Below are 27,995 nucleotides of genomic sequence, written 5' to 3' on the forward strand. Positions count from 1 at the left end.
GGGTGGGGGTGAGGTGGAAGGAGGGGTCTGGGAAGTTGGATAATAGGAACAGCCCCATCATCCTCATGTGCTGGGGCAAGCCAGTCAAAAATTGGAGGGCAACAAAAGGAAATGCGTTCCACTCCCAGGGATCGAAGGCACTTCACCTCTCTGGAGTCCAGCTTAAACCTCACCCTGTGGAGTACAAACACACACATGGTGAAACACACACATTACTTTGCCCATACCAGAGAGACAACAATGCCTCGGTTTATATTTACTTCCTTCTAAACTTCAACTTATTAAGATTTTTAGATCTAAAGCAGTGAATCATGACATCATAACAGAGCTACACAAAAAGATTCTGCCATGATTCGCCATGCTCACTCCCCAACACCATCTAATTTATTGCAACATCCTCCAGTTTGAGGAAGTTCTCAGCTCTCTGAAAAATGTTAATAAAAAAGTGTTGGTCCTGTAAAGGTATATCACACATACACATCAAAACCACACTCCAAGTTCAACCTCCTCCCTTGCCCTCTGTCCCATTTTGCATTCATCTCTCAAACGCTGCTCTCCTCTTTGAGGACATGCCTGGGAGGAGCTGCAACTAAATCAGAGGCTGTGCAAAACCTTTGAGATTTGTTGGTATATTTGCTTTTTGGTTTAAAATATTCACTTAAAGCATTTGTTGCTTTTAAAAGCAGCTTTTCATTCATAACAGAAAGCATTTGTTATTTCTTCTTGATAACGATTATCTTTAATTAATCTGATTAGGTCTACTGCAAAATATATGAAAAAATATTCAATACTAGTACTGGGACAGTAGAGCCCAAGCAAGGGATGTGAAAAAATAATTTGCTAAAAATTTAAAAACTATGATGTAATTTTATAAAGTTAAAATTTAAACCACTATTAAGAATGACAAAACAATAATTATATGTCCAAATTTCCCACTTATGTTATATTTAGGAACTAGAAATTCTAGGATAAACATGATGCATCATGTCACATCCAAAGTATTTAGAGTAAAAGAAAGTTGAGTAAACAAATTATTCTCATGGCATCTTAAAATTCTAGTAAAATTATTGGTTATTGTTTATTTAAGAGGGGGGCCTTTGAACATTTGGATCATTTGGAATATTTTCTCCAGGTCCTTGGCTCCATCAAGTTTAAAACTGTTTCTATTAAGAAAAAACAAGTAGAAGTAAAACAACAAATTTTCTCATTTAAAAAAAAATGAAGGCCTGGAATGAATACTTGGCATATCTCTTAAATTGTAACCTTCTTTATAGACTGACAAATTATAGCAATATCATATATAAATTATTGCACATTTAGTCTTGTTTTAATTGTAATTGGCATTTTAAGCAGGTTTTGTTTCTAATCTGAGACGTTATTTCAGCGTGGCGATGCATAAAATAAGCCATGTGCCTAACTGCATGAATTATCTTTGAGAAATGTCTGTAATCATTTTAACATTTTGCGTAGTGCTGAGTAGTGGCAGATGAGGAGAGACGAAATGCGGACACAAACAAAAGTAACATTGTTTCAGGTTGTGCTCTTTGAAGGTGAACAAAAAAGGCTTTGCATAAATTGTGCTGTATCATACAAAGGTCTACATTGTTTTCACTTTACTACAGTTAGCTGAATTTCTGGTGCTTTGCATTGTAATCACTGTGCCACTACATGTCTACCATAAACCATATCTTACACTCAGGCACCCTTGTGATTATGCAGCACATGGTTATAAGATGTTCTGCTTTCTGTGTTTATTTTTGTCTTTTTTGGTGTATTGGCAAATAGTTCTCAGTTATGGGTTTTAGAGCACAGACCTTCCATCTGAATACTTACCTACTGTATACCACACATTGTTTAGTAATGGCTAGCATGTTAGTGGAGAGAGAGATTTCAAAGAAAAGAGATATCATGTCCATGTCCATGTACACACACAGACACACACACACTGTATAATGAGTTTCTCCTGCAGAGCATCCATGTTGCAAAATTAGCCAGGCAAAAGTGCTCTGTAAGTGCACCATCTGTATTGTTGCATATAGTAGCAAGTGGGGTGAAACCACAATAAGTGGATTGAAAGCCATGAATAGGAAAAATCTTCTTTGTTTTTTAAATATTATGCAGGAGTACTGTCTGTGTCCTGCAGAAGCCAGCTTACACTCAAAAACATGACCTGCCTACTGGCTTGTATTAAAATGGCATTTGATTTGATGGTGGAAAAAGGAAAGTATAAAGGGAACAGTATCTTTTTGAACACCCTGCAAAGTAAACATTTGCATGAACAAGTGCGGTTTTCCTGTAGAATTTCTGCTGCCATGTCCTTCAAAAAACAACCCTATAGCTACAAAATACAACATGTTTACATGAAATATTTTTCATAACTGTTATGACGAATATTTAATGTAAACATGTTGTATTTTGTTATAAAGAATACTGATGCAAAAGAAACTGTGACTGGTGTTGTACATTCTTTTGCCTAAATATATAAAACTCCGTCTCCTTCACTTTTCTGGGACTTTTTTCAGAAGATGTAGATGAATTATACTGGACATAGAGTCCTCTTCGGTGAGAGGTGTAGAGCATCCTCTCCTGGTAGCATATGATATTACACAGTAACTTCCAGCTAAGTAAACTGGCAGAAAACTATTTCAAAAACTATATTCATACTTCACCGATTCTGAATTGTGGCACGTATGCTATGATTAATAACTTAATCGACAAATGAGTAAAAAAAGCTAATGATTTACAAATAATTTACAATTTAGTGGAAAAGACATTTAATATGTTGGTATTGAGGAAAACAGATAAAGCTGGTTTAATAAACATCATTCTAACACTAAACACAAACAGTAATAATTTTGCTTTTAAATAGTCTGAGAACCCTTTTTTCACATATTTCCAGATGATTAAATTATTACATTTGTCTTATATCTATAAATACTGCCCTGTATACAAATAAGTAAATCAAAACATAAAAATGATATAACAGGAGACTGGCATATTTATGGAGAGAAACAGTCTTAGGGTGCTTAACAAATTTAAAAGACAAACTGTAATAAATGCAAGAAAACACAATTATTACTATTTTAAATCCATCAAATGTGTTTTTAAAAGTAAAAACTATATTGTTATTTATGAGGCAAATAAATTGAATTCTTGTTTTTATGCCTAAATCTGAAATGAATCAATCTTAATATTCAACCCCTTCAAAAAAAAAAAATATTATTACTATTACTACTAATACTATTTTTATGTTTTTGATAAACAAGAAATTTGAAAATTCACTTCATATTAAGAGCTTAAGTGGTGAATTAACCATTAAGGAAATATACAAAATTATTTTGGTAATTATCAATAATGTTAATTTAGGGCACCCATGGCATAAACCTTACATCTGGTGGTGATTTAAACAACCTTGAAGACACAATTTATTGTAGCAATGTTTAAGATAATATATGCTAAACATAATTTTCTACTTGTTTCTAAAGGCTTATTGAACAGTAAACTGCTCTTCTGGTTAAACTTTATTAAACACTGCCATCTGGTGGCTGCCGTCTGACATACTTTTAAAACTCTTGTCAACATGACAAGTTCACACCTGATTTATTAAAATCAAAATCATCAAGTGAACAGGAAATCGTACGTTTATTGTCTTTTTGACAACTCATACACACAAATCCTGGTATCACAAAATATCTTCATTAATGACGTAAACACTTAAAAATACAATGAAGCAGAGGATCTATTAAAAGACTCATTACTGGTTTTATCAGATTATCAAACGTACACATGTATTCAGCTAGCACGTAAAGCATTTATTGAAGCAAATCGAGGGTTTTTTCCCCTCATACTATCGACGGTGTGCCCAAAAGTCCTGAAGGATGATTTTCACAGTGCCTTAAGAAGCAGGTACGCACATGGTGTCTCCTCGCCGTATCTAAAAAGTACTACTGCTGAGGTTTATTTTATTTTAGAATTATCTGACAACAACCATCAAGAGAAACAGAAAGATGAGAAACATTTGAACCTGCACAAAAGAGGACATTTTTCCTGCAACATATGCGTGACTAAACCAACATGTAAGTGCAAAGTTTTGCCCTTAAAGCTTGATGTTGTGTTTTAAACCAGTTTAGTGACCAATCTCAAAGGGATTCACTGCTACAGTACGTTTGGACAAGTTTTGATAAGAACAGAAAGATTGACAGGAATCAAGCAACATCAGCACATGCATGATGGCTGCACTGGTGACGAAAATGATGATGATCACGATGATGAGGATGATGCCTTTACATCCCTTACAACCCATGGATGTGGAAGCATTAATATCTGTTACCAACTTTACATAGAGCAACACTCGCTGAGTCAAATAAATTAACGCAAGAGAACACGTCCTCATGCAGGTAAGTGTAGCTCAGCAAGGCCACTTTGTAGCTGACCACTTGCTTTTAAAAGGCTGAACTGTAAGGGGGGTATATATACATATGGCTGTCACTGCCCCAGAGATATCAGTGTAGTTGTAGTTGGATACTTTTAATCAAAGTAACTGTTAGCATATACTCCCAAATTAAAACAAAAAAAGTTCACATATTTCATTTCCTGGCTGAAATGATTCTGGATATTATTTAACATTATTAATTCCATTATTTGTATCCAAAGTGGAGCGTATTAGGTCCTTTTTATCTCAGTAGTGCCATTTGTGGACACTACCAGGGTGCCTTTGCATGATTAACCTTTCAAATGAATCTCTTTTTTTTAATCATATACTGAGCTTTTCTCCCTTCCCGCTCCCTTCAAGCCAACTTTCTGTTGATTGGCTGCCCATATCTGGGATATCTGCTCTCACTGACATCATAAAATGTCAGGTTCAAAGACCAATAGACCAAAAAAAAAAAGAAAAAAAAAAAGAAAGAAACCAAGAATTCAGAGCGGTCTGAAGTCTGAGCTTTTGCCACGCAGAGATTACATGTTCAGACATTGAAGTATTTTAGACTTTGATATAAACATCTACAACACAGAAACACAGCAAAGCTGGACATTTTAACCATTCACTCTTTCTTTTCTCGCTCTTGATCAAAGCTGCTACACCTGACTCATGACTGATGAAAGCTCTACCTTACTTGGAAGTGCTCTAAATTGTATCAATAAATATACTTATCATTAGCCATAGCGGGAGATTTTGTTTGTTTTGAAGCACTTTTTCTGTGGATTCGTTGAGCCACTTAACAATCATCATGGTCATTTTAAAGGATCGCACTATTGTGCTTCTCTCAAACAACTGATAGTTTGAGCACTTCAGCACCTTGGACAGCTCCATACATAAGGCAGTGACCAATCAACATGTCTTGAGTCACCCATCACTTCTTTGTATTTTGCTTCCAAGGAAACATACTTTGTTAACTTTTTTTAACATTTTCTAGAGCAAAAGTTCTGTAATCTTTCTAAAAGTTGGTCTGTGGACACTGGTTGCTTTTTCATTCATTTTTTAGACAAGAAAAAAGAAAAATCCAACAAAGACCTAACGCAGGACCTGAGATAGACATCTGGTCCTGCAGTTGATCATTAGAAATGATCTCAAATGAATAGTGACTAAAGAAACCACTCTTAAAGGAGGGAAACTGGGAGAAAAGACAGGTGTGCCAACTATACAAGTGCTGGACTAAAAATAAGTGGGAAGGTCTTATGGAGTGATGAATCCAAATTTTAACATTTTGGAAGTCAGGAGAGAGGTACAACAGTCTACAGCCATCTGTAAAACACAGTGAAGGTTCAGCCATTGTTTTGGGTTTGATTTCAGCAAGTGGTGTTGGTGATCTTTTCAAAACTGATGGAATCATGAATGCAGACAAGTAGCATCAGATTTTATCCACCATGCAAAAACAAAAAGCATCTCATCGGCACTGGTTTCAAGTTTTAGCATGACAATGATCCCCAAACAAACTGTTAATGTGGTAAGATCATCCAAGAACGATCATACAATGAAACATTTTGTACCAACTCTGATTTTGCCTGTATACTGTATTTCCAAGTTAGTTTCTATGTGTCCGATAATTCACTGCACATATTTCCAATTTTCCTGGCAAAATATAGAGAAATGAAGCTTGGCTCAAGACTCTTGTACAGCACTGTACACGTCCTTAATGTTGACAAAAAAGAACAACACTAGCTGCAAGGTGTGTCCAAAATTATCGACGTTCACAAACAACACATGCACACGAGCACCATACTGAGAATCAGTACAGGATGTCACTCAACGCTGCCCTTAGTGTCTTAATCCCATGCGTGACTTCATGGACCGGAGCACTAAAAACACACCGCAACATCCCAAGCCAATTTCTCTGACTAAAGTGTACAACAGCAGTCGCTGGTTTACACAAAACAATTCAAACTACCAGCCCTCTAATTAAGTGTTGGAAAAATGCTAAAAAGGTTTAGCATCATTAGGCGTGACGCTTTCAGGCTTAGAAACGAGGAAGCACTGTAGGCAGAAAAGGAACTTTCGTTAAAATTTAAGGGAACTGACAAAATAATGTATCAAAGGCAACAAGGCCTAAAATAAGAACCGGCCTCCCTCTGTCTCTCTTCCTCGTGGTGGCACAATAAACAAGGTGTTCATCAAAAGAAGGAAAGCCTAGTTTGGAAATCAGCCCCAAGAGACATTGATACTAAACCAACCCTTTCCTGTGATGCACTGTTATTTTCCCTACAAAGAAAGTGAGCCGGGTCCCACAGAGGCAGTGAGTAGAGTACGGTATTTTCTTTGGAACAAACAGCACTGCAGCACATCAGCTAATAGAGCCTGGCTCCCAGAGGGGAGCTCAATATAGGACACTCTTCCTCTTCCTCCACTTGAGCTATTAATACACCCAAACAAAAGAAAAGAGGCTTAATGAGGCAGCAACGGGGAACTCATGCGAACTAAGTTAGACGAGAGCTTTGTAGTGTTTAGCTCCAAGGATTCCAGCTTTTTCATACTGGGAATCTTTTCCATCTGTTCCATTTCTACAGTGGCTGACGTTATGGGAGTAAAAGTACAGTAAACACTGATCAGCCAAAACATTAAAAACACTCTCTGCAATGTTCTGCTGAGAAAACTTGGATCGCACCATTCGTGTGGATGTTCCTTCACCGTACGCTTCCCACCGAAATAACTGCTTTTCCCAGCAGGACAGTGCACCTTGCCACACCACAAAAATTTAACAAAAAACATGAGCAAGAGCCCAAGGTCTTAAACTGCTCTCCAAACTGACTGACAGCAGTCCATCTGCCCTGTCCCAGAAACTAACAGCATCTCACGTCTGTTATCCAACATGTCAGAGCTGTTTCTTCTGGCACAAGCTGGACATTACACAATATTTGGTGTTGTAGACGATCAGCGTATAGAAATTTTGTTACACCTTTTTAAGCACTCTGCTTAAACCCATTCAATGAGGTCTTTGTGAAATGGCAAAACAAGCAACACAAAAGTGTAAAAGAGATGCATAGATTTAAGCATGATAATGTGCTGGGTATTGATATTACTGATTCCATAAAGAATCTCTGAAGAAAACACATTATGTGCTGTTAAAAAAAAAAAAAAAAAAATCATCTGTACTAAAAAATATCGTTCATTGAATGGACCAAGAAAAGAAACTCGAACAAACAGAAAATGTGATATATGAAGCTTTTTTTTTTTTGCATATTTGCATGAAAGGTCATGTCTCATGCAGCTTAAAGCAGCTACCTTGAAGTTAATGCTTTGGTTCTGATTCAGAGTAAAAATGGAAGAGGATGACAGCGTGTGTTTAAATGCACACAGTAGTCCAACTGAAAATCTGTATCCTGGCTGAGCAGGAGGATCTGATTCTAGGTAGCTTCACATACGGATCACCAAGTACCCCACACAACAGCAAAATACAGTATTTCAATTATTACAATGAAAACAGACAAAGACGTAATTAAAAAAAAAAAAAAAAACAGTTAACAGAGCATGGCATTTTTTTCCCCTAACTATCCCAACTAACACCAGAATTGTAACACTGGGATATTACAATATTTAGGCTATTGTAACAAGGGGTTTTGTACACCCATCACAATTTTAAACAGTAAAAGTCCCGAATTGAAAATTGGTTAAGCAAGTAAACAAACTCACATTAAATCAAGTAAGAATCTGCCCCCCAAAAAAGCCCACAAAGGCAAATAAAGGAAGTGGTTGATGTTTCGGGTCATATCATGCACTGGGGACCTAATACTAACAAGATATCTGCCTCAAAGTGCGAGCTGTCACACAGTGCAAAGATCACCTTTTCAGTCATGCAGTACAACATGGTAAATAGAGCAAGGACGGCATCAATAGTAAAAAGAAGCATGTGGTAGGGATGCACTGATTGTTAACTTCTGGGCCGACTGGCAAATTCTGATGTACTTATTCCACCTTCTGTTCCAGGGAAGCAAAGAAATCTTCACTATAAATAAGCATAACTGAACTTGAAGTCTTTCAACGCTTCATCACACTATACTTGAACAATAAGCCAGTTAAACACTGATATGATTCGCACATCAGACATTTTTAATTGCTGAAATGAGTCAACAAGGCCCACAACAGCCAGATACCAACATTTGGCTAATATAATCAATCGGTGCATCCCTAATTTGTGCTCAACAACTTGTAATCATCAAAGTTCGGCATTTTGCAGTAGTTTTATGACTGAAGACAAAACGGGGCTACTTTTGCTCTACATTGTCTCCAAATGTCCTAGTGTCTGACCGTCTTTAAACGCAAACATTACCATTCAAATGCAGTTTGGCACATAAGCCTTCCTTTAATTAATATTTTTTAATCTAAAAGAAAAAAAAAAAAAGAGGTCACTTGAAACTGCCCTCAGGCATCTTGGTTCCAAGAAGGCTCAAATCTCAAACTACTTGACGCATTCGACCCTTACGCTAAGCTGATCTTCATTTTCCATTTGGGACATTCTGCTCAATCCAATTGGTTGTAGTGATAATGAGACAATTAGGTCTCTACTGCTTGGCTAAATACTGACTTCAGGATCAGACCACATGGAACAGCAGCAATGCTAAGTCCGGCAGTAGCCATACTCCCACATAAGAGACAAAAAAAAAGTCTAAATATAGCTGTTCTAGTCAGGTTGCACTGCCTCAGGCAGCAGTACTCGCTGATAAAAATCACAGATTTGGCTGAACATACTACATCCACATTTGGTTCTTACAAAAAGATGTGCACACATTTTCATCTTTTATATGAATCAGGAAATGTATATTTTTTAAGCCACTAAACAAATATCAATCTTAAAATTCACCTTAAATAATTAGCAGTACCTATAAAGAACTCTGGTTTCATGACTTTGACTCTTACGATGTATACAAAACAAACTAAAACTGACCTACTAGACTCTTCGATGTGTCTAACTAGAAAGATATATGAAAGATCATTTCACTGTATGGAAAGTTTTTTTGAGCTGATAGGAAAACACACACACACACACATACACACACAAAATATCTTCTTTTTTTAGTCTCACTATATCCATTATTTCTTTTCAGATCATAATGAATCATAAATAAGTTAATAATATAGCTTATCATAAATAAATTTCAGTCTGCAAAATTCACATATAAATAAGCTGCTCCGTATAGCAGAGACGTAAGATTATCCTCCGGCATGTGGCCTTTTGTTTCTCTCTCCTTTTGACAGAAATTACAAAGCATCCGTGGTGTAAACACTGACTTTCCCTTTAAATCTCTAAAAACTCGGACAAAGACAGAAAAGGAGAGGACAGATGTTGTGATTTAATGATGAGACTGAAGATGTCTCTCCATTCTCTGGACCGGGGGCAGTAGGGCAGCCCTTTTCTTTTAGGACACTGGTGACACTTCTTCCTGGTCCAGTCCCTGATTGATAGTCTGTGTGAGAAAGTCAGAGCAAAAGATACGATAGGATAGGCTATTGCTAGTGATGATCGATTGATTGATTGATTGATTGATTGATATAGAGGTGACAGTGCTGCTCCTGCTGCATGCTTGGTTTTAGAGACGTGCTGACATCCATGCAATTGAGCCAGAGACAGAGAGAAAGAAGAAGGATGTCTCTATACTAGTCCAAGCCAAACTTCTTCTTTTTTTTTTTCAGACCCAACTGTCTGAATCTGGATTCTCCTCAGGCTGTCTTACTGTCCTTCTGAGAAGGGAAAGGCTGGAGGTGCTGGCTGGTGCCCAGAATCTGTTCCAGAGGGCACCGGTGTGTTGACAGGGGTGATGACAGGAGTGATGTTAGAGTGCTGTCGATTTGGGTCTCCTTCTTGAAAAGTTTTCTCCTGTGACTGGGAGGAGGAGGAGGACGAATGGGTACTCTCGCTGGAACTGCTGCGGGTCTCTGTGCTGGTACTTGTTTTTTTCATCTTCCTCCTCTTGGCTAGAGGCGCCTTGTCCACCGTCTGGAGGCGGAACCCTTCCCGCTTACATTTGTTAAATGCCTGCGAGTACAAAACAGATGTTTGGTTAGACTTTTACATTTTAGTTTCAATGAAATGCACTGCTCTCATCTTTTTTCAAGGGATCTTACGTTTCAGATCCCATCAATATTTAGCCAAAACCCATGTCACATAATTATATCATTAGTCGCATTAATATCCATTCAGCATTTTGATGAATCGCAATAACAACACAAATCCAACCTCAAGTAAGACAAAAACTAGCATCTGCGCTTTGTTGCAGTATCAAAGTGCCTTTTGATGCATTTTAAATTACTAATATCTTTAGCATTTGTTTGAATTAATCTTCCCACAATACGGTTAATATAATGTGGTCTCCATCTCTATTAATAACAGCCGGTTGACACTTAGCAGAAGCTACACAATCCAAATTTTACACTAGGTTGGAACGTTCTGACCTACTATCTAACATTAGCACCCTTCTGAACATTTCATACATTAAAAGTAGCTTTGACACAAGTGTGGACAGAGGCAGTGGAGGATCCGAGAATGTCTGGGGTCATAAGTGGGTTGGAGGACAACTGGCTGTCGTCCTGGAGCCAGGCGTTGTAACGGAGGCCACACATCTTAATCCTCTTGTTAGGGTCGACCGTCAGCAGCTCTACAGGAACAAGACGCAGATAATTACCTTTAACGCTCTTAATCCAGGTGGGAAAAGGTGAGACACAGGCAGGAAGTTATTTCCTCTTTAGGAAACCTGATCTCTGAAAGCTGCTTTGTGAGTAGAAAGTTCATCCAAAACACGTCATCACTTACTGACATTGCACTAACGGAGCACTACTTGTCCATTTCTTCTTCCAGACTCTACCAGCACCACCAAAATCTGCCCTAAACACGACTCAAAGCTTTTGCATAAACCTCATTTTATTTATTTAACTAATTTACAATTTCACAAAAACAGTTCATACTACTTTATTTTGAAAGTCGATATTTTATTCTGAAAAAATGAGCCTGGAACAAAGAATCTACCGATAACAGAAGTCTTGGAGCTGCAAGCTAACACTACTCACTTTCATAACCATACCCTAAAATTTGTAGTACTATTTAAGTGGAATTTTATAAATTTAGTGCACTATGTTTCTATGTTTTTAATGGGAAAAAAAGAAACCGAAGCTCAAGTTATTCAAAAGAAAATGAGCCAGTTTTTTCCCCTCACCTTGTATGAGGTCCTTAGCTTGCTGGGACACGTTTTTCCAGGCCTCTCCTTGAAAAGAGAAATCTCCCTGTTTGATTTTACGCATAATCTCTTCAGCACTGGTGTGGGTCAGGCTCTTCTCCTGGCACTGAAAAGGCACCTGGCCGGACAGCATGGTGTACTGCAAACAAAGGAAGACCATGCAATCTGCTATGAACATAAACATATTAAAATAAAGATGATTTAGAGATCTCAATGCAATTTTTACAATACAGTCACATTTAGACTGGCTTACCAGTTTATAATAGCTCTCGCTTAGCTTTTCAGTTATAGACTTTAAAGAGAGAACAACGTTTATTTAGGTTTTTGTTACATTGTTGAGAAAAGTCTTGGAGTGAGGCCAACTGTTGGTCACCTAGAATTAATAATTATTAAATTATTAGTTTTTTAATTTTTCTCAGCTCTTCTCTGTCTCTGAGCTAACAATAGCTGCCACATCATCAAACTGTGGCGACTCAACCATAGCTCGCCACAAAGTGTAGACGCACCTCTGACACCTACTTCCTGTTAAAAGAGAGGTTTTGCTTCCCACTGTCACCAAGTGCTTTCTTAAAAGGGGTCTGATTGCTGGAATTTTCTCTGTATTATTGTAGGGTCTTTACCTTACAATATAAAGTGCCTTGAGGTGACTGTTGATGTGATTTGGTGCTATATAAATAAAATAGAATTAAATGTGAAAGATGCTAGTTTGACAAAATTGGGTAGCACAAATAGAACAACTGTGTCAAAACTTGAACAGTGTTTTTGTGAAAAGCTTTACTACAAAGTTAATAACGACTCCATTATTTTCCGTTTTCAGTACAACACACTCTGCAACTTTGATTTCCAGGAACTGGAATGCTGTGTAAAATGTATATCACCAAAATATCACAATAATCCAATGATTTTGAAGAATTTATAAGGCCTAAATAAAACAAAGAACAATATAATCTTGAAAGAGACATTGCACTGTTACTAAACTCATTTTTTCACAGTAAATATGAAAAATCTGAACATCTCTTTGAGACTCATGGATGCTGCGTTCTGCAAACTACACAACACACTATTTAAAACCAGCATCTGTGATAATTGGGAGCAATAGTGCATATAGAATTAGCTACATAGACATGTGTAAAGGCACCATTAATGCAGATTATGTATACAGGTTTGGTAGCGACAAATGCTCTCATCAGGAAAACCTCTTTTTCGGGGAAGATCTTGGCTATTCTAGCAACACAACATCAAACCCCATTCTGCACAGATCAGTGTGGCTCTGTAGTAAAACATTCAAGGATCCTAACTGGCCTTTTAAACATGCTGTCATTAAATTTGAAATGAACAGATATTTTAAGCGGTTTGACATTTTTCTTTTATCTTTATATGTGCTTTTGATGGTGAATAACTGCATTGCATTTTTTTTTTAATTTACATCTTCTAAAACATCCCAACTATCTTTTTTCTCCATTTAAATCTCTAATGCCTTTGTCCTCAGAAATCAGGTATCTCTAGTGAAAATCTAATTTATACACTTTATACAACAGCTGCGGACGAAAAAACACTACGTGCTCATTTTTGTCAGTGCCACACTACCTTCAATAAGCTGGTTAAGTAACTAGACGTAAGTGTTTAAACACATTTACTGTTAAAATAACATGTTTTAAAAGCGCCCTTGACAGATCACGACTGTCCACATTTTTCCATTGTTATGCTGCAAGTTGTTGACCATGGCTGAACTAGCACTCAAGAGAAGAGCGGTTTGTGCTCAGCTGAAAGAACAGGATTCTCTCACCTTGGCCTGAATGCATCTGCCCTCATATTTCTTATTAAAATGACAGTAGTTGGGAACAACCCTTTTGGCAGCAAAGGCTCTGTTGTGCTGTGATCTCTCTCTCCCTCTATATCTCAACTCAGTTGGCTTCCAGGGCATTGTGCACAAAGCATGTCAGTAGCCATTTCATCAAACCTCCAAGAGGCACAGTACACCCATATCCCCCCAGGGGGCGACGGTGGGAAGCAGCACTTAAACATAGAGCCATGGCTCTGTACGGATGACTGGCCAACTACAGAAATCTTTCTCTCAACTATGTGTCCTTTCCTTATCCTGTCTACCTCTCCTTTTAATTCTTCTCTTCCATGCAAAAAAAAAAAAGTTAAATGAGGATGACATATCCGCATAGCCTTTACCAGGTCTAAGAGTGGGGCAGGTTTTGCTTCTTTTTGTGGTGAGCGTAAACTGTGTCAGCTCACCACAGGATGCTGAAGTTTGTACCGCTGAACAAGAGGAGATGAATATCATCCAACACAGATTAGCCTAAACTACTACCAAAATCAGTTAAAATAACAGCTGATTGCTTAATCAGAGTGGCCTGTGTCAAATGTTTAATCCTCAAACTGGATAAGATGTGCAAATCAAGAGTATATGAAGCTTCTGATTAAACATTTATTTGGTTATAGAAGCACTTCAGTCAAAAGCATTTTTAGACAAGCTTTAAAGTGGGAATCTGGGTTCTGAAAAGATTTGTGTAAATTATACATTTATATAATCAGGTCACTTTCCTGGAGCATTGTGGAAAGTGATGGCGTTAAGTCACAAAGAAGGATGCTCCTGAATAGGGCTAATCAATGATCAGTTATTTAGTTCTATTACAACCTGTGAGAGCCATGAGTTTCATCAAAAATCTACCTTTCATGTACAGAGCAATACTTTCATAATGTCTTTGAGCTACATGAAATTTTACTTACCAAGAATATTGCATTTCAACAAGCAAAATAACTTAACGCACTAATATACCCTGGAATTTATATTCTGCCTTTTTTTTTACGAAAAAGCACCACACCTATGAACAGCCAACCATTCTTTGGATAACAGATACTACTAAGGATGACAGGTTTGGTATGGATCTTCTTAAGTGGAGCTGCATGAGGGAACGTCTAGCAGAGGCCCCAGTCCGCGAGATCTTCAACGCACACCTCCGGCAGAGCTTCGACAGCATTCCGAGGGAGACTGGGGACATTGAGTCCGAATGGACCATGTTCAGAGTCTCCATTGTCGAAGCTGCTGCATTGAGCTGCGGCCGCAAGGTGGTTGGTGCCTGCCGTGGTGGTAATCCCCGAACCAAATGGTGGACACCAGAGGTGAAGGGAGCCACCAGGCTGAAGAAGGAGTCCTATCGGGCTTGGTTAGCCTGTGGGACTCCGGAGGCAGCCGACAGGTATCGACAGGCCAAGCGGAATGCGGCTCGGGCAGTGGCTGAAGCAAAAACTCGGGTGTGGGAGGAGTTCGGAGAGGCCATGGAAAAAGACTTTCGGACTGCCTCGAAGAGATTCTGGCAAACCGTCAGACGTCTCAGGAGGGGAAAGCGGTGCTCTACCTGCACTGTGTATAGTGCTGGCGGAGCGCTGCTGACGTCGACTGAGAAAATTATCAGGCGGTGGAAGGAATACTTCGAGGACCTCCTTAATCCCACTGACACGTCTTCCGAGGAGGAAGCAGAGTCTGGGGATGAGGGGAATGACCCGCCAATTTCCGGGTGCGAGGTCACTGAGGCAGTTAAACAACTCCTTGGTGGCAGAGCCCCTGGTGTTGATGAGGTCCACCCCGAGTTCCTGAAGGCTCTGGACGTTGTAGGGCTGTTCTGGTTGACACGCCTCTGCAATGTTGCGTGGAGATCAGGGGCAGTACCTGTGGACTGGCAGACCGGGGTGGTGGTCCCCATCTTTAAGAAGGGGGACCGGAGGGTGTGTTCCAACTACAGGGGGATCACACTCCTCAGCCTCCCTGGGAAATTCTATGCCAGGGTGCTGGAAAGGAGAGTTCGTCCGTTAGTCGAACCTCGGATACAGGAGGAACAATGCGGTTTTCGTCCTGGTCGCGGAACACTGGACCAGCTCTTTATCCTCTCCAGGATACTTGAGGGTGCATGGGAGTTTGCCCAACCAGTCTACATGTGTTTTGTGGACTTGGAGAAGGCATTCGACCGTGTCCCTCGGGGTGTCCTGTGGGAGGTGTTGCGGGAATATGGGGTGTCTGGCCCATTGCTACGGGCCATTCGATCCCTATACAACCGTTGCAAGAGCTTGGTTCGCATTGCCGGCAATAAGTCGGACTCGTTCCCGGTGGGTGATGGGCTTCGCCAGGGCTGCCCTTTGTCTCCGGTTCTGTTCATAATTTTTATGGACAGGATTTCTAGGCGCAGCCAAGTGGCGGAGGGCTTTCGCTTTGGTGGCCTCAGAATCTCATCTCTGATTTTTGCAGATGATGTGGTTCTGTTGGCTTCATCGGGTGAGGGCCTCCAGCTCGCACTGGAACGGTTCGCAGCCGAGTGTGAAGCAGCGGGAATGAGGATCAGCACCTCCAAATCTGAGGCCATGGTTCTCAGCCGGAAAAGGGTGGAGTGCCCACTCCGGGTCGGGGATGAGTTCCTGCCACAAGTGGAGGAGTTCAAGTATCTCGGGGTCTTGTTCGCGAGTGATGGGAGAAGGGAGCCGGAGATCGACAGACGGATTGGGGCTGCAGCTGCAGTAATGCGGACGCTGCACCGGTCCGTCGTGGTGAAGAGGGAGCTGAGTGTAAAAGCAAAGCTCTCAATTTACCGGTCGATCTACGTCCCTACCCTCACCTATGGCCACGAGCTGTGGGTAGTGACCGAAAGAACGAGATCGCGGATACAAGCGGCAGAAATGAGCTTCCTCCGAAGGGTGGCTGGCCTCTCCCTTAGAGATAGGGTGAGAAGTTCGGCCATCCGGGAGGGGCTCAGAGTAGAGCAGCTGCTGCTCCACATCGAAAGGAGCCAGCTGAGGTGGTTCGGGCATCTGACAAGGATGCCCCCTGGGCGCCTCCTGGGTGAGGTGTTCCAGGCATGTCCCACCGGGAGGAGGCCCCGGGGCAGACCCAGGACACGCTGGAGAGATTATATCTCTCGGCTGGCCTGGGAACGCCTTGGTATTCCCCCGGACAAGCTGGAGGAGGTGGCTGGGGAGAGGGAGGTCTGGGCCTCTTTGCTTAGGCTGCTGCCCCCGCGACCCGGCCCCGGACAAAGCGGATGAAGATGGATGGATGGATGGATGGATGGATATAAAAAAAAAAAAAAAAGAAGGCCTACTAATCTATTAATTATATAACCATAAAAAAGATCAGCTATAACTGTAATCAACAATTGTACCTAAAAATATTAATAATAGAACAGGTTAATGGAATTCAAATTAAAGCCTTAAGTCAGGATTTAAAGTAAGTTAAAGATCCAATACCCTTCCATTTCCAGCCAACTCAACCCTACCAACAATGCAACAGTCCTAGGCTCACCACATGAACATCAATAAATGCACTACAATCTATGATTCATATAGTGTAAATGGTAACGTTAGCATAAACAGCTTGTTCACCATTCAAAAACTCAGATAACGGTTTGCTCGTTGTTCTCTCCCCAATTGCTGAACAATCAATGATCCTCGGTCAAATTAATAGTGCTTTGATTTAACCTGAGCGTGGCTGCTCCACTCACCAGGATGACCCCTAGACTCCACAGGTCACAGGACTCATCATAGCCATCATATTTGAGTATCTCTGGTGCAGCATACTGTAGGGTGAAGCAGGGAGTCTTTAGGAGCTGATTGTCTGGTGGTTTCAGTCGAGCGAAGCCAAAGTCTATGATTTTTATCTCAGAGTTCTCACTCTCATCTGTGAAGAGCAGGTTCTACAAAGCAATTTGAGACACGCACAGCAATCATTTTTCTCAGCTCAGCAGAACTGGTTCACTCAAGTAGTAAATTGTACATCATGACTGACCAGGTACTTGTGACCCACGTTGGGGTCAAACAATTTTACTCTTGTTTTGTAAAAAAATAGCAGAGTGAGAACGAGAGAAGGACAGATCATACAAAGTTCAGAAAAACACAGTAATTCTTTTTCAGAAACGTACGATCCAGCCAGCCTGCATTCATCACAAAGACACAAACTGTGCTTGGACAGAAAGAAATCTCTGGCAATAGCTCAGCTGAGAAGCTCTCCAATACCTCCGGTTTAAGATCCCTGTGCACAACTCCTACATCATGCATGTGACTGACAGCAGACACCAGTTTGCGCATGATCCGGCTGGCTTCCGTTTCGCTGAAATGTTGTTTCCGGCGGATTCTCTCCAGCAACTCCCCTCCACCAAGCAGCTCCAGAACCAGGTATGTGTGAAGCTACAGCAAACACATACAGGATAAGGTTACATCTGTTACACCCACTCTTAACCTATATTCTTTAACAACCCTTGAATTAGCTCGGCATGCACAAACACTCTTAAATGTTTGGCAATTAAATAAATATTGGAAAGTTTGTCTTTCCTAAAATATCATCAATGTTGCTTTCAAAGCTTGAACACCACATTGAAAACAACTGAAAAGTGATGGGTGAAACATTAAACTGTAATTTTTCTATTGCGTAACAAACAGAAACAAACACACACAAAAAACCATCCTTGATCTCATGATGGTGACATTAAACCACATTGGTATTAAGTAAAAATGAAAGGGGCCAGACAAAGTGGCAGGAGAATGATGTGCCAGAGCAGCGGGGTTGAGCTTCTCATTAGTGCAGGATCTAGGGAACAAAGACAGGACTCAGCTGAGGCGGGTGAGGCAGCGCTGCTTTGATCTGGGTCACAGACCTGTGAGGTACAGTAATAACCCCACTGAGCTCATCAGGACTAAAGTGGTGCTCCTGGGCATGAAGGACCGAGGCTAATGAAGCTGTACACAGTCACACACACGGTCACACCTTCCATATACCGGGGGTAAGCTACATTTAGAACATATGCGCGCTTAGTTTGGGTTAAGTGTGCGGCTCGATTAGCAAAACAAGTGAATCTAGGTTGTTACTATTCAGTGGCGAAAAATGGATGTTTGTGCAGCTGCAGTTTAGAAATAAATCAGAGGCGAAATATTGAGCACAGTGTGAGATGTTCATGAAACAATATGCAAAGAGATAAAGAAACACCCAGAGGGCTACCAGCATCCCCATTAATCTGCCTTGTTCCATTTCCTCGACTTAATAAGGCTGCAGTCCCCACAGACTAGGCAGAGAGCTATGGAAAACAGAATTTATGGAGGCAAATGTAACGGACGCGATTATCTTTACCTGATCGTGGTAAATTTCATGTAACTTGACAATGTTGGGGTGACCGTCGCAGAGCTTCAGGGCTGCTATTTCCCGCTGAGTCTGGGCCTCCATCCTACAGCAAAGCCAGTCACATATACACACACAGGACAAGTGGAACATTTTCCTACTTTTGCATTACGTGTTTAGGAGCACAATATGCTAAGATTTTCTTTTTTTTTAAAGAAGACAAAACATTTACACACATTACAACACTATTAGTTGTACCACGTTAACGTTTTCTTATAACATGCTCAATACAGTATAAAAAAAAAAAATAATCCTTTTATAACCCAGAACACACTGGAAAATATTAGGTTTTAGGAATTAGGTTTCTTTTATTTATTTTGTTTACTTTAGGGGAATTTCCAAAATACTTTAGGGCAGTTTTGCTCTAACCAACGAAGAGCTAGAAAATACTGGACATGGGTTTGCCTTGCATCAGTCCTAATGTCAACTATAATCAGAACTATAATACTGGGTGCCAAACTGTGGAGGAGTGTATTATAAGCATACATGGGATTTTACAGGACGTGGCAGTAAAAACAACCAAGTGATCTACTTATATAACCTGGATTTTTCATAGGGAAAAAAAAAATCAGGAAAATATGTAATCAGGTCGAATTATGACATTATTTGGCCTTTGTTAGTTTAACATTTATTAGTCTTCTCAGACTGGCTTCAGACTTGGCTGAGCAGGGGATGGAGGAGGGTGGCGGTCCAACTGATCCAGTAAATCTATAAACAAAAGACAGAGCCAAAAGCATCTGAGTTGACAAACACATGTGTGCACCCAGTGAACTCGTACCTCTTGCTGACAATCTTGACTGCATATTTCTGCCCAGTCTTCTTGTGTGTGCACCGTCTGCAGATCGAGAAGCTACCCTCCCCCAGAGCACTTTCCTTCAGGTCCATTTCATAACTCATATAGAAAGGCGAGTCCTGCAAATACGCATAAAAATAATCACAAAAAGTAAGAATTATGTGTATATTTTATTATCACGCAAATAAAATTCACATTAAATATTATAGCCTGATATAGGATGTTTGTTTGTAGAATTAAAGTAGAGATTTTGCAAGTTCCTACATTACTTATGACCAAATTAATTTGCCAATTATCTGAGTATTATCTCAGGGCCTTAGTTGCTTTCAGTTTTCTACAGAGAATACTTGGTACACTTGACATTCTTCATTCTTTCTATTCCCTTTCTTTTAGTCAAGTCTTTTCTGGAGGTTGTATGCAGAATTTATATTAAAAATCCTGATTCAATTACAGCTAGAATCCCCAAAGCTATCCCTCTTCTCACCCATAATAATGTTCATAATAATTCTTCTCTCATTCTAGTTTTATGCTACACAAAGGGTTGTTTTTAAGTATATCACCACACCAACCCTGTACACTTCACATGCAAAATCGAAAAGAAGAAATACAAATGTGACGAGGACTTTAAAAAAAATAGCACCGAAAGTCTCGACTTTAGATCTGAACTAAAAGAGTTAAGATCGTCACATGATAAGACAGAAATACCGTTAATAAGCTTCCTGTTTGCTAACCAGAATCTGGTTTAAAACCTATAATGTGCACCCAGTGGAAACTTTAGAAAAGAAAAGCCAGCTACTGTAGTTAAACCACTAATTTCCTTCATTGTTTAGATACAATTTAAAAGCCCAATTTCTTGTTTTTCCCTCCGTTTTCTTGGATTATTGAACAAGCAAACTGAAAAGGACTAAGATAAATAATTACAATACCTTTCAGCATTATGACTAATCTCATAATAAATAGAAAATGCTAAGGTTTGCAAAACAGCTCAGTTTCCCAGGATGTTGTTGAGAAAGCTTTAAGCTAACTGAGCGCACAAAAAGCACTGCTACCTTTTCAAAAAGCATTATGCTGCAAAGACAAGCAAGTGTATTCACGAACAAACGCTATTAAATAAACAGGATTAAGCCTGAAACGGAACGTGAGTGCAGTAAAACTAGCACAGAAGAAAAATAAAGTTCAAGTGGAATGGAAAGGAAAGGAAGGAAAAGTTCTCATCTGTCTGTGACAGCATCCATTAGCTTAAGTGTGTTTGTGCTCGGAGAACCAAGTCCATTCATTTTACCTTCATCATGGCGCTGCGGGCCACCGCAGCTGAGCCTGGCTTTTCAGAACCCCCACACAGCTGGACAGGGTCATCCATCACCACATTCCTTTTGAACAGGATGGAGGGGGCCATAAAAGAGTAACCCTGCAAATAAAAACACAAGAGCCCTAGGTGTTTACATTTTACTAAGACATAAAGCGAGAGATGGACTAGGGCAGGAGAAAAGGAAACTTCCTCCACTGCCACAGAAAAATAGAGTCCCTTAAAATAAAACAAAATTGCGTAGTTTTCTTTAAATCTATCAAAACCAGCCTGTCAGCTCAACAATAAGCCCAATTCTCTTCATGTGTGACTGACAGTGGCTGTCCAGCTGTTCCTATTGTTAGGCCTGTCATTGTGGAGCGCTGCCTGCTTAATTCCAGCTGTGGGGAGCACAGAGCTTTGAGCTGGCATTAATCTCTCCCTCTCTCTTTTACACCGGCACACACACAGCTGTGTGATATGTAGTGACAGCAATGGATGGACGGAAGGATGGGTGTTGAATGAATGAGATGCCCTAAATTGCCGGGCTTGAATATTTGATTGCTCTGCTGTGAAATTACATCTTGGCGCTCTTAATGCAATTTTAATTTTGTTTTGTGCGACACGGCGGGGGAGCAAGTGCACGGTTTAAAACTGGGATTGCTGTCGTTATCGCAGAGATTGCTAGGCTTGCAAATTATAAAGACCACAAAATTTCAGACTACATGAATGGCAGCTGAGAGTGAAAAAAGCCAAGATGAAGTTGGCAATCAAAGACTGAAGGCGTAACCGAGACAGACGTGGTGATGCTCTCAAAGTGTAACCTTTTATTCCATGAGAGAAGCCCGTTAATGGATCTATTGATCTAGCATGCTCAAGGATCCAGAAGGCAATCAGAGTTGAAATTTCATGCAATACATCAGACAGCCATCAGCTGGCATGGAGTTGTGGGCCATATTATGGTTCAAAGCTACATCAAAAATAGTCATTCACATCTGTTACTTCAATAAGAGCTGCATATGGCAGCAATTACTTCAATAAAAGACCCTTTAGTCAATTTGAATACCAATGCACACAGACAGACTCATGTTGACTTACAGCAACCTTTTGAGGACATTCAAAACTTCACTTGATTACTTCAATTGCTGTGAAGTATGTCAAATATAGTCACAGACAAAAAGCGGATAATGTATAATGCGATTTTTCATCCGTGTCAACATTTCACACTGCCTGCTACCAAAGCCCAGACAAACACGGGCTCTAAACAAATGCCGATAAACGGTGTCCTGTGCGATGACCTCCAAGGAGCACAAAGAAATATTCCTGTCTGCAAACAGCAGCAGCATGAGTCACAACAAAACACAGTCTGCTTGTCTAAGATGTCTTCCTTCCCTCCCACCTGGAAGATGCGGTCACAGTTCTGAGGCAGAGCTGCGGGAGAGTAGGTGGGGTCCATCTCTGTGAACTCGTCTGCAAAGTTGCTGACGTCCAGCTCATCCCGAATCACTGGCTTGAATGGCGCAGGCACCTTTTTGGCTGCCAAGTCCTCCCAGTTAATTTTCTAATGTGAAAACCATGTAGAAATACTCAGTACAAAACAATGACATCTCAGTCCATTAGTTATATTAAATATCGTGACCATTACAAGACAGGCAATGAAATCCACCTGGTAAAATGGGTGTTTCTTTACATTCTCCGCTCCATTAGGCCCCGACCCTAATCTCTTCTTTGGATCTTTAATGAGGAGTCGCTGGATTAGGTCTTTGGCCAGTGGTCCCATGTCTTTAGGGAAAGGGGGATCTTTTTTGGCAATCCTCCTGTGATGTGCGAGAGATATACAGCAGCATTATAGACTGATTATAACTGAAATATAGCTGCAAGCTGAGGCTGATGATCAAGGAGAATTCATACTTGGCAATGTCCGTGTGCGAGTTCTCATCTCCATCAACAGTGAAGGGCGACCCACCAGTCAAAAGCTCATACATCAGCACGCCGAGGCTCCACCAGTCCACCGCCTGGAATGCATGAAAGCACCTAACCGTGACTTCTCACTGGAGAGTGTGCAACATGATTTGATCAAACAGGCAATGACATGAAACTAGAATTTACCTTGTCATGTCCAGACTCTCCTCCTTCCACAATTTCTGGAGCCATATATTCAATGGTGCCACAGACAGAGAAAGCTCTTTCAGCCTATTTTTTAAAAACAAAACCAAACATTTCATAAGACAAATATGACACAGAATAGAGATAAAATACTCTATCCTAACAGACGCTGCATCCTAATATTTCTCTGCATTTGTAATGAGGAAGTGAGAAGTGGTTATATCTCTATACTGATGAAAAAATATCTCTAATGTGAAATACCCAAACCCACACTATTTAAAGTAAAAATCTGGCTTCACAGTTGGGTTTTTGAGGGCATTAAAGAAAAAGCAAAATGTCCTTTTTGGGGTTTTATTAGCTAAAACGTATTTTGAGAATAGAAAAGGTTTGAGAGGTTTAAACACATAAAGGCAAACTGTACCTGATCAAATTCTTTACTAAGGCCGAAATCTGTGAGAACTATGTGACCGTTTGAATCTAGTAGAATATTCTCAAGTTTAAGGTCCCGATAGACAATCCCAAGCTGGAACAAGAAAATGAAACACAGGTTAATCATCAAGGACGGAAGAAGCGCTACTGTTTACTGTTGAGCTAAATCTGAAGGTCACCTCGTGTAGATGTTCTAGTGCCAAGACAATCTCTCCACTATACAGGGCTACTTCTTGCTCCTTAAACCGCACCCTTTGCACTAAGTGCGTGAAGAGCTCCCCACCATTTACATAATCTATAAAGGAAAACATCATGTTTGTTATGTAAGTTAGTTAATGTCCCTACAAGGAAAGACAATTTTTATTCTCTGCGTACATTAATATATTTAGCTGTTAAAAATGTGGGGGTTTTCCACTGGGTTCAGACAGTTGCCATAGGCCTTAAATCTTTGATATAACAATTTAAAATCTGAATTTATCTTAAAATTTAAAAAATTATTATCAAATATCCTCACCAAGAATGAGGTGCAGCTTGGTTTCTGTTTGGAAGGCATAGTGAAGTGTGACAAGGAATGGAGACTGGCGAATGTGCTCCAACACCTGCCGCTCGGTCCGCGTGTGTTCTGCAGTCTTGGCCTTCTGTACAATAGTGGCCTTCTTCAAAACCTTCATGGCATAAAGCTTTCCTGCATCATGGCCACTGACTTTTCTCACGAGGAACACCTTTCCATATGCTGGCAGGAAAATAATCACAGACAGGGCAAAGTTCAATGAAGGTGGGTAAACAGAAAAGACTCGTTCGACACGCTTAGCATTCCAAAAACACTCTTTTGTTGGATGACAGAATGGCGTGCAAACAAATTTCTGAATGTTCAAGTTTACATTAAGGGAAAGTAACACTGCACTTACCTCCGGTACCCAGCACCTTTAATAGCTCAAAGTTTTCTATCCCCACCCTCTCTACATGGCCCGTCAGGTTGGCTGAAGTCAAAGTAAAAATAACAATATTAATATATTTGTAGTGAATACTTGAAATAATAAAGATGGCTTGATTGTCAATATACACAGACACTTGAAAATATATTCATACTGTATTTTTGGCATGAAAAGTAATTGTCAGTGAAATTATATTTTTAAGATTTCTCCAAAGCAATTAAATCACATAGGGTAAAGTTTATTAGCACTGAAAGATCACTTAATGCTTACTACAAGAAAAACTTTATATTTAGGGATGCTCTGAAATTCTGGATATGACTATTTTTCATTTTTCATTTGGTTTTTGTTGTTTTTTATTCCCCCTTTTGCTCTAGGGAAACAGGCAGGCCAGTGCAAAACGGATATAACACATAAATATTGGCCACTGATATTTGCAAATGCGATTTTGTTTAGCAATATCCCAGTACCAGTTAATAAGGCTAATATAGGCTAATACCAATGTTCAGCAAATGTCTCAGTGCTTCCCATAGTGCATCCTTGTTTATACTCACAGCCTGACTGTATGCAGTTGCACTATGAAGCTCCCACCTGGCATTTTTCAGTACCTGGAAATAACTATTAATGGCTAAAGATTAGATAGTAAAGTCAAGATACCTAAGGTTCAAAGAAGCACAAACTGTGGATACACATTGTAATAGAAAACTGAAGGGTTTAATTTCTGGTCCGATCTTTACCCCACAGCTCTATAATATATCTGTTTCCAGTCTTAAATAATAAGGATTAAAGATGGTTTGTTAACTACCATGCTCGTGTGCTCTATTAGGGATGAAATAAAGGACTATGAGTAAAAAATTCTCCTCTTATCTATTATTAATCAACAAAACAAATCTTAATTTGTTTTTAACTACTGTTGAGTTATCAACACTGCATGTCTACCAGTAGACATTTTTTGGTACACTTGTTTTGTAGATTGGGGTCAAGTTTGAATTCTGATGCACTTTACTATGTGACTTAACTGAGACTTAATGAAAAGGTTTAAAAGCTGGAGAATTGGGCTTTCAAATGAAGAACCATCAAATTAAAACAAGAGACAACAAAACACCAACAACAGCAGACTGGTAGCATTGTTATGGTGATTTCACTTCACCATTACGTTAAAAAAAAAAAATGACCGCAAATAACACATGCATGATTACCAAACTTCCTCCATGTAAACAAGTGTTACAAAAACACATTTGCTCTTCCTGTCTCCTAAATATGCAGCACTACAAAATAATCCTCCCTTCCACTGCAAGCAAACTCGCTAAATTAACCAGCAAAAGGTCATTATCTTCCATTAAAGATCTTCACTGAATTCAGCACACACTGTCTGTGACTCCCTGTGTCTCACTAAATCATGGTCTCCCAGTACAGCTGACTGAGCACGGCACACTCTTAGACATGCATGTCCATTGTAGTGAACACATTCCTTCTGTCTCGCACTCTGGAAATAGGGTACTGAGCAATTAAAGCGGCTGATTTAATCTTTTCCTCTGCTTCTCCAGTTACACACAAGACAAAATGCTGCAACTGTTAGGCAATTTGAGCGCACACTGTATCATTTCAGAACAACAAAGCTGTCCTTCAAATTTAAGGTCAGAGATTCAGGTTGCATAACACCCTTGTCAAGCTTACCCTGCCAAGGCCCAGTTTGATTTTGGTGTTTATTAATAGCCTAACAGAGGAGTCCTAGGAATCCCTTTGCTTTATTGGAGGGAAATTATGCTTCCTTTAAAAAAAATAAATTAATTAAAAACTTTAAAAAAAAAAACCAGATCTGTTAAACTTTGTGCTTGGTTGGTTTCCTGAGCAATTGTTGTTAAAGACCCAACATCTAATACAAGCCCCGGACAAGCAAGAATATTCTTTTATTGTGCAACTGCCAGCACAAGCATGATTACTTATTTTATGATAACATAGCCACATTTAGTACAGCTCTGCCTTGATCTCCAACAGGAAGACAGGGAGGTGCAATGACAACTGATATTGACATATTTTTATATTGACATATGAGCTTGGAGAACTGTGTGGTTGTTCTGGACTAAGACATCTCCACAGACAAAATGGTACAGCTGGATGCAAAGTAGCCATAAGTTTCACTGTGTTAAATGAAACACACAGGGAAAAAAGTGACAACTAGACAGACTGCATTTTTAGGGCAGGGCAATAATCGGGGTGCAGCATAGTCATGTTGGAGCCTGAACAGGAGCCCTGTATCATTATAACCTAGTTGTCCACTGTACAACTTCACTAAGCAGTCTTCTTCACTTCTTCACAGAAACCCTCTTTCGAACAATAGAAATAAAATTGAATTGAATTGAATTGAACACTAACATTAAAATCTCTGTTTATTTGTGAATCCTGCCTAGATTTACTGTAAATTCTTAGTGAACTCACACTATACTGTCCTTCAGTAGATTACCCTTTTAGGGATGAGGCTTAGTAGTATAAAGTTAACCAGGCTGCTCAGGAGATTAATATGTCATTGCATGCACTGTTAGAAGCAACAGCTGTAGCTAAGGTTACAGGTGATCTTAACTATTGTGTAATATGCAGAATGAAACTATAGGCTAACATTAGCGTGTTGGACTTGACATCACTGCAGCTGGCTCTGCCTTTTTTGACTGAGGAGAAGTTAGCTGTGACAGCAAAAACAGTCACACACAGGCAACAGCAGGAAAACCCAGCAAAATAAGTTAAGGCGTTGACAATGGCATTAACTTAGTGAAATCTTCATCGATGCTCTGTTTTTAACCTGGTTACACGCTGACAACTAGCTTAAGCTAATGTTATTTCCCTGGTTGAGTTCGGTTTATAACAAACGCTAGCCGCTAGCTCGCCGTAATAATATGGTCAGATAACGTTAGTTTGTGTGAGTTCGCGGTAACGTTATAAGTAGTAATGACAGTCGGATGTTAGCTTTCCTCTGCCATGTTTGAACTTGTGTAACGTTGATGTTAGTGCTTACTACAAACGATCACTGACAGTGACAGTTGCCTCCCCTAAGCTAGCCCAGCTAACATTTTTCTCGCTCCGACACGTGTCTCCAAAACATAAATATCGAATGAAATTCACAGCATTGAGTTTTACCGGCTCCCAGCTAACTTACCATTTTTCAGCTCGTGTTTCACAGTAAACAGGTCACCTTCTCTGGAAGATCCCTCCATCGGGGATGGCATCGTAATTTCGTGTCCCTATTATATTCAAATATGCTTTCAGACAGATTTAGATTCACCTGCCAAGCTAGATTGCAAAATTAGCATGCAGAAACCATATAATGCATAACAAAGGGATCAAACGCCGATAAATTCGGCGCCTAACCTGACAGATACACGAGTAAAAGGTTGTTACTAAACCTTGCAGCTAACAAGCCCAGAGGAAACACTTGCTTCTTCCAGTACACCACCACGACCACTACCTTCGCAACCAGCCAGTCCCTATTCGCTGATTGGGGTTACTATGTGAAAAGCTGGCCTCTGATTGGATTCTTTCGTCGTAACGACACATAATCCCGCCTTCTCCAATATATTGGTGCTGCCTTCAAATGTCCGTGTTAACACGCTGTGCCAAAGGTCAGAATGT

At 40.0% G+C, this 27,995-nt stretch overlaps 1 protein-coding gene across 1 annotated transcript; it reads right to left on the minus strand.

Moving 5' to 3' along the window:
- Positions 1–7,931: 7,931 nt before the first annotated feature.
- On the minus strand, positions 7,932–27,976 carry rps6ka5 (ribosomal protein S6 kinase, polypeptide 5). The gene is made up of 18 exons (XM_026152797.1): positions 27,770–27,976; positions 27,523–27,607; positions 24,348–24,419; positions 23,954–24,172; positions 23,619–23,734; positions 23,432–23,533; positions 23,014–23,097; positions 22,816–22,919; positions 22,571–22,721; positions 22,304–22,465; positions 20,902–21,027; positions 19,605–19,738; positions 18,779–18,872; positions 17,671–17,841; positions 17,160–17,351; positions 11,641–11,800; positions 10,922–11,085; positions 7,932–10,466 (listed from the first exon to the last, which is right to left on the minus strand). Exons 2-18 carry the CDS (start codon positions 27,590–27,592, stop codon positions 10,161–10,163), a joined length of 2,427 nt encoding a protein of 808 aa, XP_026008582.1. The 5' UTR covers positions 27,593–27,607; positions 27,770–27,976; the 3' UTR covers positions 7,932–10,160.
- Between the last annotated feature and the right edge of the window lie 19 nt (positions 27,977–27,995).

The sequence above is a fragment of the Astatotilapia calliptera genome, chromosome 19, assembly GCF_900246225.1.
Source record: "Astatotilapia calliptera chromosome 19, fAstCal1.2, whole genome shotgun sequence".
NCBI lineage: Eukaryota > Metazoa > Chordata > Actinopteri > Cichliformes > Cichlidae > Astatotilapia > Astatotilapia calliptera.